This window comes from Gigantopelta aegis, chromosome 12, assembly GCF_016097555.1.
Source record: "Gigantopelta aegis isolate Gae_Host chromosome 12, Gae_host_genome, whole genome shotgun sequence".
In the NCBI taxonomy this organism is placed as follows: domain Eukaryota; kingdom Metazoa; phylum Mollusca; class Gastropoda; order Neomphalida; family Peltospiridae; genus Gigantopelta; species Gigantopelta aegis.
The window spans coordinates 29,087,338-29,102,414 of NC_054710.1; the positions used below are offsets into that span (position 1 = coordinate 29,087,338).

The 15,077-nt window shown below is 40.5% G+C and overlaps 1 protein-coding gene across 1 annotated transcript; it reads left to right on the forward strand.

The window, feature by feature from the left end:
* The first annotated feature begins 2,571 nt into the window (after positions 1 to 2,571).
* Positions 2,572 to 14,754, forward strand: LOC121386799. Its single transcript, XM_041517815.1, has 2 exons — positions 2,572 to 3,794; positions 12,733 to 14,754. The coding sequence occupies exons 1-2, from the start codon at positions 3,455 to 3,457 to the stop codon at positions 13,899 to 13,901; spliced, it is 1,509 nt and encodes a 502-aa protein (XP_041373749.1). The 5' UTR covers positions 2,572 to 3,454; the 3' UTR covers positions 13,902 to 14,754.
* The last annotated feature ends 323 nt before the right edge of the window (positions 14,755 to 15,077 follow it).

Sequence of the window (15,077 nt, forward strand, 5' to 3'; positions counted from 1 at the left end):
ACATTTCCTTTCGGTTTCAACGCTAATGCTTATGTATAGCGTCTGTACTCTGACTTCAGTGGACTTGGTTTGAGTTTGAGTTTTCCTTCTCCTAGAAGAGTTTCCGCATACGGATTCTGAGCCTCTCCAGCCCAGTTTTGATTTTGGAGTTTGCTTCTCATAGACAGTTGACCTTCTTGACTCACGTCCTCTGTCTGTTCAATCCATATTAGTCTAGTCTCTACTCTTTGACCAGTCCAGCTTGGGTGACCCTACCAGGACCTGGTGCTCCAGCTGGCACAGCTCTCCGAGTCAATGAGACATGCAAGCTACCTCACCACGTCAAGGAATGGACCATAAGATAGGATCGTAGGTTTAAACCTTCTCAGCTGGAACCATTGAGGGTTTCTTTTTCGACCAGACCAGTATATCAAAATGACGTAGTATGTGCTGTCCTGGAATCATATCTGTGGGGAAGTGCATTTAAAAGATCGCTTGCTACTAATGGAAAATATAGCCGGTTTCCTATGAATAGTATTCATAAGAATTATCAAATGACTAATTGTCAATAGCCAATGATTAATTATTCAAAGTGCTCTAGTGGTGTCATTAAACAAAAACAACCATAAATAAACGTCTGTTGGATTTTCCGTCCCAACCAGTGACCCACAACTGGTATACCTAAGACCTTGATATGCACAAGCGTACGAGGGGGGGGGGGGGGGGGGGGGGGGGGTGCTAAACCTCAAATTGAGGCCAGAATTACAGATACTGAAAGGTTTTTACCATGTATTTCCATCATTCTACCCTCAAACGTAGTTGGGTCGATCCCCATCGGTGGACCCCATTGGGCTATTTCTCGTTCCAGCCAGTACTCCACAACTGGTGTAATGAAGGCCGTGGTATGTACTATGCCGTCTGTGGGATGGTGCATATAAAAGATCTCTCGCTGCTAATTGAAAAGGGTAGCCCTTGAAGTGGCAACAGAGGGTTTCTTTTCTCAATATATGTGTGGTCCTCCACCAGATGTCCGACGCCATATAACCGTAAATAAAATGTGTTCAGTACGTCGTTAAATAAAACATTTCCTTCCTTCTTTTCAAAAGTAGTCCATGTAAAAATGTATAGCGGTTCGTTTGCAATCGTAAATAGCTGATTGTTAGTAATGCTAATACATGCATTGCATAATTAATGTTGTTATCCACCGTGAATTTTCATTTAATTCGTTTAAAAACCAGCCTGACCCCTACAGAAATGGGAGCCCGTACGCCTATGTTGGTATGTGTTGTACTTGCTGTGGGAAATATTCCTTCCTGCAAATGACAAAAATATAGCGGGTTTCCTTTCTAAGACCAATAAGTTAGAATTACCAAATGTTTGACGTCCAATAGCCAATGACGAATAAATCAATGTGCTCTAGTGGAGTCACTAAATAAATTAAAAAAACTATTCAGCAATAAAATTACCATGGAAATAAATAAATGAAGCTGTCTGTAGGAAAGTGCATATAAAAGATTCCCTTTCTGCACTAGGAAAAATGTAGCGGGTCTCCTCTGATGACTATGAGTCAGAATTACCAAATGTTTGACATCTAATAGCTGAGTTTTGTATTTACCATAGTTTGACACCCAATAGCCGATGTATTTTTTCGTTTTAGGGTGTCGTTAAACATTCATTCATTCATTCATTCATTCGTCCATTCATTCATTCATTCATTCATTCATTCCAATAGCTGAAGATTAATTAATCAATGTGCTCTAGCGGTGTCGTCAAAGATTTTTTTTTTTTTTACATCCAGTAGCCGATCACTAACAAATCAATTTACTCTAGTGGTGTCGTTAAACAAAACAAAACTTTACTCTATAAATCAAAAACGAGACATTGTTAAAACAACAAACTCAAACCCCTTCCCCAAAACGTACTGTAACGCGTCCTATGATATCTGATATCTCGGGCGTTACGCAATCCTTGAACAGCCCAGGGCCGTAGTTAGCGGGGGGGGGGGTGGGGGGGTGGGGGGGGTGAGTGGGCGTGCACACAAATCCGGAAAGCATTATAGAAACTTAAAGAAAATATTCTTTTTTAACCGTTTAAGGAGTTTTAAACTATTAACTACTCAGTTGACACCCACCCCCACCCCCACCCCCAACAAAACATCCTAGCTACGGCCCTGCGGCATCAAATGTGTGAATCTCTATGCGTGATGAAACACATCGGTATTAGCAAGCCGCTACATGTTACAATATTTTCTGAGAGAAAATTCACTTTTCTTCATTATGTGTTGTCATCTGTTGCTATAAACATCGATATTGGATTCCATCCATCTGTTTGCTAAAAATAACTCGACTCATCCCCGCTGGACTTTGATACAGCCCGCGCATGACTTTATACACTTACAAACAGGGGACGTTACTCCAGGGCTATTGCTATTCGCGTCCAATGAAGACACTCCAATTGAATATGATTCTCCCGTTAAAGCTCATTGGAGGTTCAATAATTCTACTTCGGTTTATCCCGTGTCACGTGATCAAGTAATAGTTCTGTGACGAATGCTTCTACGGTAATCAACGAAAGGCGTGGTGGGATATTTGTTATTTCACAAGGTGCTAAACGTGTGTAGTTCATTAACGTCACATGATTGCATTAAGTTATTGTTATCAAAAAAAATCTTAAAGTCATTTGATATATTTTTTTTTTTTATCTTTGCAAAATGCATGCATGAACATGTAACGCATGAAGTGGTAAATGCAACTAGTGTTGTTTTTCAAATGATTGTGTGGATTTATGAGGAAAAGCAATAATTTGACATTGTGGATTTTAAAAAAAAGTTATTAGATTTTATTTTTTTTAATCACTAACGGCTGTGAATTGAATCTGTTTTTAGTACATACCTGATATACAGACTCTAAACAGAAAAAAAATCGAAAAGGAAAAAAAAAGCAAAGAAAAAAGAAGCAAAAAAACCACAAAAAAAACAAACAATTCATACGTACGAATTTTGTTTATACTTTTACCAAGTTTAAATATAGCTTCTGCAATTTTCTTGGACGGAAGTGTTAATAAAGGGAACTGTGCATTCCACCGATTTCAGTTTCAACAATAAAACATAAACCTGGGACAAGACAATTACAAGTGCAGTTTGAGAATAACAGGCTGACATCAGGTTTGACAACAACAGTCTCGTACTAAATAGGATCCGGCCAGGTGTTGCTTCCTGAATGGGAAGATTGAGAAACACCTGTCGTCTGCGAACAGATCCTGTCGTCTGCCGATTATCTAATTATTCAACCCGTGCGCTCTTTTGTCTCTGGGGTCATGTGACACCCTTTGTGTTAATTTGAGAAGACGAAGAAGAAAAAGAAGACAGACATGTTTACTATGACCAAACGCGCTCCGGTGAGAGAAACCATGTTAAACACGAGTGGTAGATGATCAATGCATATGTGATATACATATATATTTTTGTCTTTTATAAATGTCTCACGAAGTCATGTATCAAAGGACAGGATATTCTGGTGTAACGGCTGATCAAGTCACGCGCAAAGCAGACGACAAAACAACACGAGGCACGATGGGAAAAGAATCTTCGTCTCATTTCGGAAAAGATTCTCCGTCCTTTTTCGGAAAGCCCGAAGACAGGCACAAATTTTCTCCCGCGAAAGGATTGCGCATGTCGCGAAATCGCGATGGAAATGAGAGTCGAAAACAAGTTGATGACATAATTAATAATTTCAGCGATACGTTGATCAGAAACGAACCTCTGCTTTCCAGTAAACAGAGCAAAACGGAAAAGAAGAGAAGAAAAAGTAACGAAGGTACAGTTACTTTTTTTTTTTTTTTTTTAAAATTAAATAATATAATTTTTTAGTGTCGACGTTGATGATGATGGTGGTGGTGGTGGTTTCTCGTAAGTGGCGGGGGGAGGGGGGGGGTGTGGAGTTTTGTGGAGACGGTGAGAGATGGAAAGAAAGATAGAGAAAAACAAACAACAGAGAGAGAGAGAGAGGGGAGAGAGAGAGAGAGAGGGAGAGAGAGAGAGAGAGAGAGAGAGAGAGAGCGAGAGAGAGATTGCGAGACAGAGAGAGAGATTGCGAGACAGAGAGCCAGAGAGAGAGAGAGAGAGAGAGAGAGAGAGAGAGAGAGAGAGATTGTGAGACAGAGAGAGCCAGGGAGAGAGAGAGACAGACAGACAGACAGACAGGCAGAGAGGGACAGACACACATACACATAATCACAGAGAGAGAGACAGATAGAGACAGAGACAGACAGGGAAAGCCTCTTGACCAAGTGTCGAAATAGCCATAATCTATGTTATACAATTATAGACACCCAATCTCCGTAATGGGGGGTGGGGGTGGGGTGGAGTTTTGTGGAGACAGTGAGAGATGGAAAAAAAGATAGAGAAAAACAGACAAACAACAGAGAGAGAGAGAGAGAGAGAGAGAGAGAGAGAGAGAGAGAGAGAGAGAGAGAGAGAGAGAGAGAGAGAGAGAGAGAGAGAGAGGCACAGACAGACAGACAGACAGGCAGACAGGCAGAGAAAGCCTCTTGACCAAGTGTCGAAATAGCCATAATCTATGTTATACAATTATAGACACCCAATCTCCGTAATTTAAAAAAAGCTGAGATGTCACTAAAAAGAAATATTGCCTTGAGTTACCTCCCCCATAAAACAGGACAAGCAGACTTGTTTTACATGCCCATTTTCATCAACCGTCAGACACGTCCGTCATAAACACAACTCTGACCTCGACAGTCTCCGGTTCCTAGCCTACACAGGCCAATGTCATGGGTGTATACCAGTAAAACCAGTAAAGACGACCATTGTAACATATGTGGCTGAACCTCATACCTGCGGCGTGTCAAACGATATATACATGGATATAAACACTACCATCCCTTACCCTTAAAATGAATCAGAAAAAATGGGGGTGAAACTGCTCAGTTCAGAGATAACGGTTAGTGTCTATGGCTACCCTAGTTCCGCACAGAATTTGAGTACTTTTTGTTTTTTTACAGGCTACTTAACACAGTGGTACTTGATGAAATAAAATTGCATACAGTTTTTGCCCAGATGAAACTATTATTTTTTTTACAACCAAGAAACTCACATATATCACCAATCACAGGACTTCTGATGTTAACTTCTGCATCAAAAGTTGGGTCGTACCACCTTTCAAGCTTACTTTACAGACCAAAGCGTATGGGCTCGCTACGCCTTACAGCCCTGGGGGAAACTCCTGCCTTGGCGGTGATTTCCCCCCCCCCCCCCCCCCCCCCCGTCTCAACCAGTGCCCAACGACTGGTATATTCTGGCTTCAGGGGCGAGATTTAGCTCAGTCGGTTGAGCGCTCGCCTGAGGTGCTGACGTCGCAGGATCGTACTACCTCAGTGGAACCGTTCAACTGACTGGTATTTTCTCTCGTTCCAACCAGTGCACCACAACTGGTCAAATGCCGTGGTATGTGCTTTCCTGTTTGTGGGAAAGTGCATACAAAAGATCCCTTGCTGCATTAAGAAAAATGTAGCAGCTTTCCTCTGTTGACTACCAGTCAAAATTACCAAATGTTTGACATCTAATAGCCGATGATTAATTAATTAATTTGGTCTAGTGATGCCGTTAAACAAACCAAACACAACACTAGCTTCAGGGGTAATGAAAAGGCTGACAGACCGGCTACGTTTGCTTTTGATTTGCCTTATGTTGGAATGGATGTGCCTTACACTGATGTTAAACATGAAATTAACCAATATGGTTGGTAACATTGCGGTCGAGCCAGTCCTGGGAGAGTGGCGGTCCACCTACAGGCGGTCCAGGAAGGCCGTGGTATGTTTTCGCCTGTCTGTGGGAAATAGCATATTAAAAGATCCCTTGCTGCTAATGACAAAATGTAGCAGCTTTCCTCTGAAGTCTACATTTGAGAATTGTCGTGGTTAGGCCCGGTCTACAGGCTGGTAGGTACTGGGTTCGGATCCCAGTCGAGGCATGGAATTTTTAATCCAGATACCGACTCCAAACTCTGAGTGAGTGCTCCGCAAGGCTCATTGCGTAAGTGTAAACCGCTTGCACCGACCAGTGATCCATAACCGGTTCAACAAAGGCCATGGTTTGTGCTATCCTGCCTGTGGGAAGCACAAATAGAAGATCCCTTGCTGCCTGTCGTAAAAAGAATAGCCTATGTGGCGACAGGGGGTTTCCTCTAAAAAACAGTGTCAGAATGACCATATGTTTGGCGTCCAATAGACGATGATAAGATAAAAAATCAATGTGCTCTAGTGGCGTCGTTAAATAAAACAAACTTTACTTTTACCAAATGTTTGACATTTAATAGCTGATGTGCTCTACTGGTGTCGTTAAACAAGACACACTTTTGACCCCTATTCGGCGTACGTCAATCGTTGGCTTGCCAATATTGTTTCAAACTCCCAAGTTACATAACGTACAGTAGTTTATTACATACCGGACGACACCGTCAAGATTGCAGTTTCGCCAATCTTATTTAAAACTCCCCACTTACGTAACGTACAGTAGTATATTACATACCAGACGACACCGTCCAGATTGCAGTTTCACCAATCTTATTTCAAACTCCCCACTTACGTAACGTACAGTAGTTTATTACATACCAGACGACACCGTCCAGATTGCAGTTTCACCAATCTTATTTCAAACTCCCAAGTTACGTAACGTACAGTAGTTTATCACACACTGGCCGATACTGTTGATACTGCTGTCATGCATGCTACTATTTGCCATGGGAAACGCCCGATAGTGTGACGTCTCAACAAGTGTGTAAATTTGTACAGCACAGAGTTCAAGTGTTATTGCTTACCATACCACTGAGATTAAAGTAGCAGACCCCATTTTCAACTCGGGTCGGGACTTAGCTAGGTGGTACAGCGCTCGCCTGATGCGCGATCGATCTAGGATCGATTCCCGTCGGTGGGCCCATTGAAATATTTCTCCTTCCAGCTGGTGTAACAAAGGCCATGATATGTACTATCCTGTCTGTGGGATGGTGCATATAAAAATCCCTTGCTGCTAATGGAAAAGAGTAGTCCATGAAGGGGCGACATCGGGTTTCCTCTCTCAATATATGTGTGGTCCTTAACCATATGTCTGACACCATATAACCGTAAATAGAATGTGCTGAGTGTGTCGTTAAATAAAACATTTCCTTCCTTCCATTTTCAACCCATGGCAATGGACACTGAATTTGGTTAATCCACAAACCTGTAACACATTTGGATAAAGATACGATAGAAGTTTGTTTATTTAACGACACCACTGGAGCACATTGATTAATTAATCTTCGGTTATTATTGAAAGGAAATGCGCACCCAACACATTTTTGCTGGACGGACCAATGCGCGGTCCGTGAATCTCTCTCTCTCTCTCTCTCTCTCTCTCTCTCTCTCTCTCTCTCTCTCTCTCTCTCTCTCTCTCTCTCTCTCTCTCTCCCTCTCCCTCTCTCTCCTCTCCCTCTCCCTCCCTCTTCCTCTCTGTTTCTCTGTCTCTATCTCTGTATTATTTTTTCTTTTCATTAACCAGACTGTTATGTTAAAGAAAAATAGTATTAAATACAAAATAACTGAAAATTATGCAATGGCAAATTGACGTTTATTAAAGTAATAAATCAATACAGCTTTGAGCTTTATTATACTTATGAGAGATATTTATGTTTGTCTTAGCCAGCAAACAAATGTCGTCTGGATATGGATTTATCGGTCTGCAGTTTTCAAATTACCTGGGATCTGACGAGAGGCACAATTAGGACTAATTTAGTATCTGCAATTCTGCCACGGTCCGTTCGATAACGGTGTGGGAAGAACGAATTGACGGAAGAAAATATCATAATAACATAACCACATTTAAAGGGGCAGACCCTAGTTTTTAAACACTAATGCATATTTTTCACTATTAGAGCCGTTTATGATCACTGAAATCAAACATTACATATATTTTATTGTTTAGATTATCCATTTCCGTATAATAGAAGTGTTTCTGGTCAGCCTGGTGTTTCTAAATACCACAAAATGTATTTTCGTATTTTTAAAAACGCACGTGCGTCTGAGAAGTAACGGTTATGGAGTCGCGTTTTAGTCTATTTTTAAGGGCATTTTAACGTCAAAGATTTTTGTTTCACTCAGGTTTGTAAATTAACCAAACGTAGTGTCCATTTTTACGGGTTGAAACTAGGGTCTAGGTGAAAAATATGCCTTAGTGTTTAAAAACTAGGGTCTGTCCCTTTAAAAAAAACACTACGTGGACTTGTTGTTTTAGAGGCTCTAGCGTGTTCGAAACCGTAGTGGTATATGAGCACGTAAAACTAGTTACCTACCTGCCTTAGAGGCACTTAGAGGTTGTAGTATACCAAATAAAATCCCATAGGCGACTATGTTAAAGTTTGTGTCTCAAAACCACTATATAAAATAAATCAACCACACTAAGACCCATAAATATCAGTACTACAACCTCTACCTCAAAGTATTAACTGAAGAAAATGGTACCTTTCATGGCTCATTTTCGTGTGCATGTGTACACTTTGCCGCATAAAAACTCAACTTTGCCACCCAAATTTTTTTTTTATGTACTTTTCCCAATTAGATAGACATTAAGAAAAATGCAACAAAACACATTCTGATATTTAAAATATTACTTTACTGTTAAAACAAACTCAGTCACTCAGTTGGTCGCTTATAACCTGAAGCCAGTCAGAGACAAAATCAGGTTTCTGGGACCCTGTCGATCGTCGCACCATCTGGAATAGAGTTATCTCCACCTGTTTCAGCTAAGACGCTCATTGACACAGTGGTACTAGATAAAATAAAATTGCATACATGTTTTGCTCTGATGAAACACTTTTTTCTTTTTTTTTACATAATCAACACTCACATTTATCACCAATCATAGGACTTGTAATGTTAGTTCTCTATCAAAAGTTGGATGCACCTCGAACTTTGACCCAGCCGGAAGTTATTTGGTTTAGTACTACCTATAGGCACTGACCGGTTCCGTAAGAACGATTATGTGAAAAGGGATAGAGGCAGAGGATCTGGTGGGAGTGTTTTTTACGCAACATTTTTTTTAAATTATTATTTTATTTATTTATTTATTTATTAAATTTATTTATTTTTGATAGTTGGATGCTTTTAAAAGTCGTTTCCTGGGGCTCGTTCCACGAAGCGATCTTATTTCTAGCAATTTCTTCTTTAGAATATCGGAGTCTGTTAATTCGATGTGCTGAGGGCTGGACGTAGCCCAGTGGTAAAACGCTCGCTTCGGCCTGGGCTTCGGCTTGGGATCGATCCCCGTCGGTGGGCCCATTGGGCTATTTCTCGTTCCAGCCATTGCATCACGACTGGTATATCAATGACCGTGGTATGTGCTATCCTGTCTATGGGATGGTGCATATAAAATATCCCTTGCTACTAATGAGAAAAGCAAGCGGGTTTCCTCTCTAAGACTATATGTCAAAATTACTATTTTTTTTACATCCAATAATCGATAATTAATAAATCTATGTGCTCTAGTGGTTTTGTTAAACAAAACAAACTTCTTTCTTTTCGATGTGCTGAACAGCGGGTGGAAATTAGCTCAATCCGTAGACTGCAGTATTTTGGTTGCAGGGTCAAACCATTCTCTAGTTGGGATTTTTCCTGTTCCAACCAATGCCCCGAGACTGGTATATCAAAGATCGTGGTATGGGCTGTTCTAGCTGTGGGAAAATGCTTATAAAGGATCCCTTGATACTATGGGAAAACATATAGCGTGTTTCCTCTGAAGACTACGATTCCAAATTACCAAATGATTTCTTAATCATCGGCTATTGAATGTCTAATATTTGATGATGCTAATATTTCGAGGAAATCCTCTACGTTTTTCAGTAACAATAAACGACCATTTATATATTACACGTTTCCCCACACAGACAGCACATAACACGGTGCACTGGTTGGGAAATGCGTTTCGTCCTGGCGAGTGGCAATCTGTCTGTAGACAAACCACGGAACTTGTCAGAACGTCTCTGACTTTGACTTTAATGTGTGCAGAGATACTATTTTTGTTCCTATAAATGTTTTGTTCAGATCTATTTTAGTTTTCTTTGTTTGTGAATCCACCCATTTGGCAATATTCTTAATGGAGAAACGTACAGTAAATAACGCAATATCGATCGTGTATTTTGGGTATCATCAGTTTTGTAATATTTAGGACATATGAAGTAAATGGAAATGTCAGCTACAGTGCTGAACGAAAGCGAACCGCCCATCCGAATTTGTATTTCAGCAATGATTCAGCAAAAACATTAATTCTCTATCAACTAGACTGCGTTAATTCGTACTTTTTACCTCGGCCTCCCGTACACTACACTGATTTATTTGCCCCGTCTGTCTGTCTGCCTGTCTGTCTGTCTCTCTGCCTGTCTCTCTCTCTCTCTCTCTCTCTCTCTCTCTCTCTCTCTCTCTCTCTCTCTCTCTCTCTCTCTCTCTCTCTCTCTGTCTCTGTCTATCTCTCTGTCTCTGTCTCTCTCTCTCAGTTTCTCTCACACTCTCTATCTCTCACACTATCTATCTATCTATCTATCTATCTCTAAGCTCGTTTCAAAGAAACAGTTGTATCACTCATGAAAGATTATTTTTGTACCTAGTACCGAGCAAGAGCTGGCTAATTCAGTCCAATGGTAAGAAAATTAAATAATCTTGTCTTTATAGTAATTTAACAAAATTGCTAAGAAATACATTTATGGACAAATATTATTATCTTTTTTCTATTTGAAATGTGACTTTGTACTTTAAAATTTCAATATGTCCAGTTAGTGATGTATGTACTACAGATCCTGAACATAATGATAAAACTGTAGTAAAGGTGCAGAACCAAGTTTCAACACATGAAAATGAACACCAAGTTTGATTAATCTACAAACCTGCATTTGAATAAAGTTATACCGGCCAGTCGAGGCATGGGATTTCTAATCCAGATACCGACTCCAAACCCTGAGTGAGTGCTCCGCAAGGCTCAGTGGGTAGGTGTAAACCACATGCACCGACCAGTGATCCATAACTGGTTCAACAAAGGCCATGATTTGTGCTATCCTGCCTGTGGGAAGCGCAAATAAAAGATCCCTTGCTGCTAATCGGAAAGAGTAGCCCATGTAGTGGCGACAGCGGGTTTCCTCTCAAAATCTGTGTAGTCCGTAACCATATGTCTGACGCCATATAACCGTAAATAAAATGTGTTGAGTGCGTCGTTAAATAAAACATTTCTTTCTTTGAATAAAGTTACAATAGAAGAAGTTTGTTTTGTTTAACGACACCACTAGGACACAAGTCAAACTAAAGGCTGTGATGTTTAAACAGGGAAATACCATCTATAACTAACTAGAGTTTGTCTCGATAACCGTTACTTCTCAGACGAACGTATGTTTTTGTTTTTATAAAAATGCATTTTGGGGTATTGCAAAAACCTGGATAACCAGAACAACTGCTGGTGTACACAAATTAATATTCTAAATAATAAAATATAAGTACATCTAATTTAAATTATCAAAAAGGGCTATAAAAGTAAAATTTACGTCGTAGTAATATTATGGGTTTATATGTATGGGTGGGGAAGGGGGGGGGGGGGGGCGAGACGTATCCCAGCGGTAAAGCGCTCACTTGATGCGCGGTCGGTTTGAGCTATTTCTCGCTCCAGCCAGTGCACCACAACTGATACAACAAAGGCCGTGGTATGTGTTATCCTGTCTATGGGATGGTGCAATGAAAGATCCCTTGCTGCTGGCCGAAAAGAGTAGCCCCTGAAGTGGCGACATCGGGTTTCCTCCCTCAATATCTGTGTGGTCCTTAATCATATGTCCGACGCCATATAACCGTAAATAAAATGTGTTGAGTGCGTCGTTAAATAAAACATTTCCTTCCTTCCTTATATGTACAAGCGTATGAAGCGCCTGAGCGCTACCTCAACATGTCGTTGAGCGTAGTGTCATACTAACACGGCAACAAAACATAACAGTAGTATTTAAAACCTAGGCTCTGTCACTTTTAATAGAAAGGGTGATGTATAAAAATTAATCTGTTTGTCTCAATGACGTCAGGATGACGTGACGTGATCTTATTGTTAATTTGAAAACAACTAAATTATTGGTGATCGTTTATGTCGCTCTGTCTGTCTGTCTCTGTCTCTATCTCTGTCTCTATCTCTGTCTCTATCTCTGTCTCTCAAAATGCTCCGCGTAGAAGGTTCATGAGAGCTGTTTTCATTTAATTGTATTGTATGTTATTTCGTTTACATTTATCAGAGTAAGAACACACGCACTCACACAAAATCATCCGCAAATTGTGTGAATCGGCGAAGCCGTTCTCATATAAGTTTGCGGATGATTTTTTTTTTATTCATACCCAGATGAACGTAAAAGAAATAACAGAACTCTTATAATTAAATTTGAATCATACTTGCTAATAATAAAACTTAAAGTTCATATTTTATGTTGAATTATTTTTGGTCCACAAACAATAACGCTCAAAAAGACAACTTGCCCATGTAAAATGACGTCATCAGATATGACGTTCCCCGACGACGTAATTTTTACATTAATCGTTGCTACGTCTGGACCAATGGGATGACGTTACGTTGTAATGAATGTAACGGAAATTTAAATATATCAAAATGGAATCCAACATAAATTTGTTGTTGAAGATAATATGTAAATCTTGTTTCTCATATTTCTGTCATTTCTGTTTTGATTCTCGCAGATTTCGAAGAGCTGGAAGTCATGCGCAATGGGGCAATCAACAAGAGCTTAGAGAAAGGTCTTCTGCATAGGAGGAAGAAAAACGGCGAGAATGAGCAGGTGAGAAGTCAGTTCACTTTAGACCCACGGAAAAAGATTCCGGAAAAATATACATATCGGACGGAAACCCGGAATTCAGGCGATGACGGATTTATGTTGTTTTCAAACGATAAAAAACCCAAAACCAAGATTACCTTTAAACCCAAGAAGCAGATGACAAGAAAACAGTTGGATTCCGTGAGCAGTTTTGATTTCAAGCACATCAAAACGAAGTCGCCCGATCGTTATCGAGTTGCTGACGGAAACAACCGAATAAGACCGAAGTCTGCCGGACAGGCAATGTACATGCGGGTGAACTGCCTCTCGAGCGAGAGCGACGACAGCTCATTGGACGGCGAAATCGAAGTCATTGACCTAGATGACAGTTTACAGTTCAACGACGACGTTTCCGCCGTTCCTGTTAGCGTGTTCCTTGAAGACCGATATTACGGTCCGGTCGACAATACGTTAATCGTAAACCCCGACGACGATGTAGGACAGTTTAAGAATCACAATAGCAACGGGAGTAATTTTGAACCGCGGACACATGGCGGAATACGCGGTCCAGTCAAAAAGACGGACGAGAATGACGTTACCGACCTATCTGCGAAAAGATCGCGGAAGTTGATGACGTCAGAGCCGCGCCGCAGGATAAAGAGTGAAGCGAACATACAGCGGACTGCGGACGAGTTATCGTTCAAACAGAACAAATTTCAGTCGGTCAAAGTGAAACGCGGGTTGAACAGTGACTTCCCGTACCAAATATCAGAGCACCAAGAAAACCAACCAAAGTTCAGCCAGCAGAAAGGTTCCGTCGTAACAGACTTGGGAAATCTGAAACCGAGATTCGGAAAAGAGAAGCAGTATTCGGACGCCTTCGAGAAAGTGTTGTCGAAATACTCAAAGTTTACGATCGCGCGAGACGGAACCACGCAACCGGCGCCGATGGACGTGCGGGATAAACGCACGGGCGCCCGCGCGACACGTGTGCACGTGCCCCGGAAACTGAAACCAATCTTGAAGCGAGAAAAGCTGAGCCCCATCAGCCAGAACAAGTCGGGAGAACGTGATTTTCAAATCCCGTCACACTGAGATTTGACAAACCACGGGCTGGTTGTGACGGTGATGTCTGACGATGACGATTATGATGATGACGATGATGATGACTGTAATGGTGGTGATATGATAATGTGAGAATGACGATAATATTGACGATGATGATGAGGACGACGATTATGACGCATTAGGACAATATACATGATGGTGCAAGTTACATTATCATCTTATTTCATCTTAATTCCTTTTGTACCACTATACCGTAGACGTTTAACTCGTATGAATGCTAGACGTAGCCCAGTGGTAAAACATTCGCCTGATACGCGGTCGGTCATGGATCGATCCCCGTCGATGGGCCGATTGGGCTGTTTCTTGTTCTAGCCAGTGCACCACGACTGGTACATAAAACGATTGACAATGAATAGCCAGAGATTAATAAACCAATATGCTCTAGTGGTGACGTTAAGCAAAATAGACATATTTACTATATAATAGACATATATATATACACACACACACACACGCACACACACACACACACAGACACACACACACACACATATATATACTTATTGCGTGCCATAGAAAGCATAAGCATAAAATGAATCATCATCAGTACCATCATCATCATCATCGTCGTCGTCGTCGTCGCCAAACATCGTCACTATGATTATCATCCGGGCTTTGTTCAGGGATTCACGGCAATCACAATTTCGACGCTGACGGAAGTCAAGGTTTTAGCGGGTTCAATACTTTTTATGACCTTCTCTTTCGGTCGAAGTATTATAAAGGCATATTGTCACAGACCACTGACCTATTTAATGGTCTAACAAAGTATTACCTGAACAAAAATTATTTGATTTGTCATTAAATGTACTTTATTCAACCATCTTCATAACCACCATACTCCATTTATTAATGATATTTTGTAAAAATAACTGATTTATGGCAATGGTCCATAATTCAAAAAACTAAAATTGCCGAGAGGGTTGACATGGATTTCACTCCATCATGGTTCAGTTAAGGTGATGCGATAGCTAGATTTGGTTTCCAACAATTAATGTAATTTTTATTTATTATCCATTTTTAGAGAAATAATGTCTTTAAATCCGTGACAGTATGCCTTTAATTTCATTATGTTCATTATATGTTACTTTCATTATTATATTTGTTCCCATTTTGTAAAGAAATATTATGATTATTTATCATTTA

Bases quoted from the DNA above. Each gene is read 5' to 3' on its own strand.
- LOC121386799 (XM_041517815.1), top strand. From the start codon at position 3,455: ATGTCTCACGAAGTCATGTATCAAAGGACAGGATATTCTGGTGTAACG. The intron at 3,795-12,732 runs GTACAGTTACTT...TGATTCTCGCAG, and splicing joins GAGAAGAAAAAGTAACGAAG to ATTTCGAAGAGCTGGAAGTC.